The sequence below is a fragment of the Vollenhovia emeryi genome, unplaced genomic scaffold (genome assembly GCF_000949405.1).
Source record: "Vollenhovia emeryi isolate VEMERY1.0 unplaced genomic scaffold, V.emery_V1.0 DF940311.1, whole genome shotgun sequence".
Lineage (NCBI taxonomy): Eukaryota > Metazoa > Arthropoda > Insecta > Hymenoptera > Formicidae > Vollenhovia > Vollenhovia emeryi.
The window spans coordinates 4132-10142 of NW_011966055.1; the positions used below are offsets into that span (position 1 = coordinate 4132).

The 6011-nt window shown below is 33.2% G+C and overlaps 1 protein-coding gene across 1 annotated transcript; it reads left to right on the forward strand.

Moving 5' to 3' along the window:
• The first annotated feature begins 420 nt into the window (after nucleotides 1–420).
• LOC105556130 (cytochrome P450 4C1-like) lies at nucleotides 421–2125 on the forward strand. The gene is made up of 6 exons (XM_012003201.1): nucleotides 421–537; nucleotides 1048–1150; nucleotides 1327–1432; nucleotides 1599–1705; nucleotides 1804–1872; nucleotides 1968–2125. Exons 1-6 carry the CDS (start codon nucleotides 452–454, stop codon nucleotides 2001–2003), a joined length of 507 nt encoding a protein of 168 aa, XP_011858591.1. The 5' UTR covers nucleotides 421–451; the 3' UTR covers nucleotides 2004–2125.
• Nucleotides 2126–6011: the final 3886 nt, after the last annotated feature.

Consider the following 6011-nt stretch of genomic DNA (forward strand, 5'->3'; position numbering starts at 1 on the left):
TTAGCATCCTCTTAAATAATGCTAATGCCGGCGGTACTGTAAACTTCAAGCCTAATAATTCGGAAAGTACTATAATAATAAAACAATATTTCATTATAGTGTGTGAAAACGTCCCGAGAAGATACGACTTTCGTCTAATTGTAAGAGAAAATCAAGTTCCATATGAGAAGTTAGTCACCTTTAAAATATCTTCAAAATGACATCTACAACATTAATTACATCGCAATTATATGTCCCCAAAACAAACAACTTTTGTCTAAAGCCTTTTTTCTACAACAAACAAGCGAACGACCAATCCGAAAGTCGCGCCGCGATCGTCTGATGATCGGATTAGTCATCCGCTTGTTTGTGTGTGTGCGTCTCATACAAATAGGGACGGCATTTATGCGTGTACATGATAATATTCATAATATTTCATAATAATTTTGCATACGTGTTTGCAGAAACTGCCATGGGTACTTCTTTACAAAGCCTAGGTGCGTTTCAGCAGCAATATCGAGAAGCGGTACATAAGATGGGTGAACTTTTTATTTATAGGTACTTTATAGATATAACAAGTAACTGTAAATCTCTCTTAAGATACAAATTAATTTTATATGTATAATAATTTTATAACGAAATTAATTGCATAATTAATTAAATATGTTAAAATCATCGCATATTAATTACAATATTATGTAATTACAATATTATATATCCAGAATAAATAATTATACTACATCAAAAACATGTTTATCATAATTAGAAATGTTAATTCTTACATGTAATTTGCAAAATTGTTCCTTTAAAAATGATTGTTTAATTTTTAAAGAAAAGTGTCCTTAAAAATGATTGCTTAAAGCTTTTCAGTTGTAAAGTATTATGAAAAACAAGGTGCAATTAAAAGTAAATATGCATCACCTTTAATATAATTCTAAATAGGTACAGAAAGTATAATGTTTATTGTATAATATAAATTTGTAGAAAAATAAAAGGAAGATTTAAAAATAGAACTATAATCTTTCCAAAGTATAATAGTATATATGTTATTTATTATTTATGGTTCAGATTACTGAGACAGTGGTTGCACAACAAATGGATATTCTTGTTAACGCAAAAAGGTAGAGAACAGAGGAGGATTCTGAAAACATTACATGGATTTACTGAACGAGTATGTGAAACTGCTTCTTAATGATATATTAAAACATTGTTTACTTCAAAAAGTTGCAATAAAAAGTCAATGAATATTGTATTAAAAAATTATCAGTTAATTTATGAATGTTGACAACATCTTGTTAATGCTTTCACATAAATTATAGAAAAAACACTAATATTGTATTTATACAGATTATTGCTGAAAGGAAACTTTATCATGATTGCACTAATGGTCAATACTTGAAAAACTTAGATAACAACACATCAACAAAGAGTGCTGACACAGAACGGATAGGAAGTATGTAATGTATACATATTGTATATGTATTTTTATATTAAAATCATGTAGATTAAAATATAAATATATACATATAGTTTAAATTCAATGTAGATAATATTGTGTCATAAAAACGTCATAAAAGGACTGGACTATTAAATTGACATGTTTACATATTTCGATTTAGTACGAAAGAAGCGGCTTGCAATGTTGGATCTTCTAATAGCGGCATCCTGCGAAGGTCTTCTAACGGAGTTAGACATCAGAGAGGAAGTCGATACGTTTATGTTTGAGGTATATTTATAATTTCGCTTGGAAGTTTTTTAAAATATTATGTGGTATATGGGACACATTATGTAATATTACATATTGATATACATATATAATTATAGGGTCATGATACTACAGCGATGGCTCTGTGTTATATTTTGATGCTATTAGCTGAGCACAAATACGCACAGGTATCTATTATCAAATGTCAGTCGTAATCCTTAGACAAAAAATTAAATAATTCCAATATTACTTATTAAAGATGTATCAATATGAGATTCGATAGGTATGTACAAGAGCATCGCACGGGACTAGACTATAGCACAAAATTGTATCCAGATTGTATCCAGAAAAGGCGCATACGAACTGGCATACATTATTTACCGTAAAGGAAGTGGTCTATGAAAAAGAATTGTTTTAATAAAAGTAATTAATGTATAATAATTACTTGCTCCAACATATAAATGTATTTACGAGTTATTCGTCAACACTGCGAATTTCTCAATGTCACACCGACTTTGCACTAACGCACGTACAAAAATCCTGTGATTGGTGATTATAAAAATGTCGGAAGCGCAGTACGGATCAGCGTGAACGTGAAACAAAAGAGCGAGTGACCCTACTGGTTATACTGTAATCAGAGTGTGTGTACCGTTTGCATGAGTGGCTAGTGCAAAACATGAAGTGTAGAGCTCGTTCCGTTTCTCAAACCTACTTTATGCTTGGATCATGCACCTCTAGTAACGGAACAGTTATCATGGAGTTTGTGTTGTTAATTGTTAATATCGTAGAACTTATACACATGGAAGGGGAAAAGGAGCCGCAACTTGTGTCCAAGAAATGAGACAAAGAAACTATTTTCTATCTCGTTTATCTGTCTTTCTATCATTCTATCTCATTCTATGACTTTTCCTCGAACTACACATGAGTGGCCAAAGCAAGATTGTATTTGTAGATTGCGTACGTATATTGTGCACGTATATTGTGCATTTACGTGTGCGTACGATTTAACGCATGTGCATAACGGACCAAATTCATCTTCTATCTATCTTTGTCACACAGATGTTGGACACATTTTCAGCTCACGGAAAGTATACGGTATTCCCCTTCCATGTCTATAAGTTCTATGGTTAATATGGACGATTTAAGGTTACCCAAATCGCACTTAATTGCGGTAATATCTGTTTTTTCTGTCATAATAAAAGACAAAGACTCGTGTTTTCCAAGTAGCAGTAGTGATGAAAGTAACTGTTCAAGTGATGAAGAGAAAACTGAAATGTCAACTTTCCCATACAGCACAGAGAGATTGCAGGAACATTGCAGAATGATATCATTGAAACATTGCAATATTGCATATTGATTGCGAAATGTTGCTGCAACACTGCTGCAAGATTGCAGCAATATTAAGATATCCGGTTTTTGAAATATTACAACGATACATTACAGCAACATTGCAATGTATAAGTATAAGTATTTATTTCCCTTGCGGGGTACATGCGGACCTCCGTTCCGCTTACAAAAAAAACTTCTTGTTTTACGCTCGCACGCGAGAGAGAGATACTCATCCTCATTCATACCTCTGTCCATCCATCCATACCTCTGGACCTCCGTTTCCGCTGCATTCTCCCTTCTCACCTTCTCTCCCATTCTCTTCCTCATCCCCTCTCATCCTTTCCCCCCTCCATTCCTCTATTCTTTTCATCCATTCCTCTCCTCCTCCTTTCTCCCCTAATACTTCCTCTACCATTTTCTTCCAACATCTCTCCCTCCCCCAATCTGTGCATTTCTCCCAAATATGCTCCCACGTCTCCTCCCTCCATCCACATACCCTACATTTCCTTTTCTCTTCCTCTTCCCAATATTTACTACCTCTCATTTCTTCTCCTTGTCTAAATTTCGCTACTCTCTGTCATCTCTTTTCATTCCATCCCTTTTTCAAATACTCCGGTATCCCTTTTCCTTTTATCCACTTATACCATACATTCTTGATACAGTCTTTGACTTCTCTATCTTTCTCCATCTTTCTTCCTCCTGCCAGCCTTTTTCTCTTCTTACCATCTCCTCTCCCCTCAATTCTCCAATATCTCTCATCCTCTCTACCTTCCCTCTATTTTCCACCCCTTCTCTTCATAAAACTTTCCCTTCTTTCCTTTTCCCATTCCCCTGCCACTTCCCCCCTTCTTGCTTTCTCTCTGCACTCCTCCCAGCACCTTCTCGCTATTTCCCCTCCTCTTCCCTCTCCCAACTTCCGCTCTTATCCCCAAACCCTCATCCCCGCCCTCCCCCTCATTTTTCTCTCATTAGTTCCTTCCTTACCATATAGCCTGGTGTCCTCCAACCTACTCCTGTTATCTATCTGAGACATCTATCCTGCATCCTCTCCACCTGCTCTCTCTCCCTCCATCCCCATATTTCCACCCCATAACTCATTACCGTCCACACCAATCTATCAAACAACCATAACCTTCTCGACCACTCATTTCCAAACCTTCTTTTCCCTATCCCAACATTGCAATGTAATATATTTAAAATAATGAAACACGACTCATACGTTACAATATTTTAGTGATATTTTAACATTTCAGCAATATTTGCTGAAACATTGCTTCAACATTGTTGGAATGTTCTATATGGGAATATATTCAGGTTTAAATAAGTAAATTAATTATAATTACAAGCTTTCATTTTTGAAATTTACAGAAAATTATATATTTTTCAGTCGTTTCGATGTCACATATTTATATTTGCTTATAATTACATACTAATATTTATAATCACATACTTTGTAAGTTGTAATTGTTGCAATGTTGCTGCAATATTCTGTGCTGTATGGGTTGTATGTTATTCTTATAAATTAAATTTTGAAGTATCTGCCCATGTGGCACATATAGGTTTTTTAAACGTATATATGTATATGACACGTTATAATGTGTACATCACTTTATTCATTTTTTAATGGTAATTTCCTTATAGTAAATTGCTGTACTTTATTAATGAAGAGGATGCTGAGGAAGTTTTATAAATATAACTATCCTGATGAATAATACTGGAAAGTATACCATAAAGCATATTTTCCAATATTATTCAGCAAAAGAATGTTATGTATAAAGCTTCTAGAACATTTCTCACACAACACGCCCCATATGTAGCACATGTTGGTTTTTATAAGTTTCCTAAACATTTATTAAACATTAAATACGTTTAGGAATCATATATGAAACGTGCTACCTGGGGTATGTCTCAAAAGCGTTATAAACATGACGAAAAGACGTTTGCAACAGAAATTCTAAAGAAGTAGGAATTACAAAATTTTCCCTTTAGCTTTAAAAAAAAAAATTCTATAATGGTTTCTTAAACGTTATTTTATCGGAAAAGAAACGTTTCATCGAACGTTTTTTCGAATGGACATTTTAACTCATGAGAAACGTTTCTAAAAATCGGTTATAAAACGTTTCGGATAAACACTTCTAAAACGTTTTTGAAACATATGTAAATGTGCTACTTGGGTACATAAACCCATGTTAATAGTATGAGATACCATTTTGATTAACAATGTTGATACAGGATCGTGTGAGGGACGAAGTGGATACTGCTTTACAAGGACACGAGGAGAAATTTACTATGAAATTATTACAAGATTTACCATATTTAGAGAGATGCATAAAAGAAGGGTTGCGTTTATATCCCAGCGTAAACCATATATCTCGAATTGCTGGTGAAGACGTAAAATTACGTATGCATCTAACCATTTTTTCTATACATTTTAAAATATAGTAAATAATACACATTATACACACATCACGCAAATGAGTTAAATAGAGGAAAGTCCCCTATTATGAGATAGGTTCCTAATATAAGATAGCGGGGTTTCTGCTAACATAATAGGCATTATTTGTTGATCCCACCGTGAATTTATTATCCTTAAAGTGAAATTTGTGTAGTGGAAAATTCATTGTTAGATCATGTAATCAATGCGAAAAAAGATTTGTGATTAAATATGTATGTTAAAAATCTGCTAGCTCATATTAGAAGCCTATCGCATAACAGGGGACTTTCCTCTATACATATATAAAATGCAATGTTTCTATTATTAATATCTAAAATTTTTACATTTCTCTACATTATTATTGATAAATTTATTTGTACAATATGCAAAGCAATGTACATATAATACAACAATACGAGTACAGTAATTATGCAACATCTATGGAAAATAATATTAAGCAACTTAGTCTTAATATTATAAAAATTTAAATAATTATTAAATTATATTTTCTTATCATGCGTACCATAAGCATTTACTTCTATGTCGTATTACATGGATACCCAA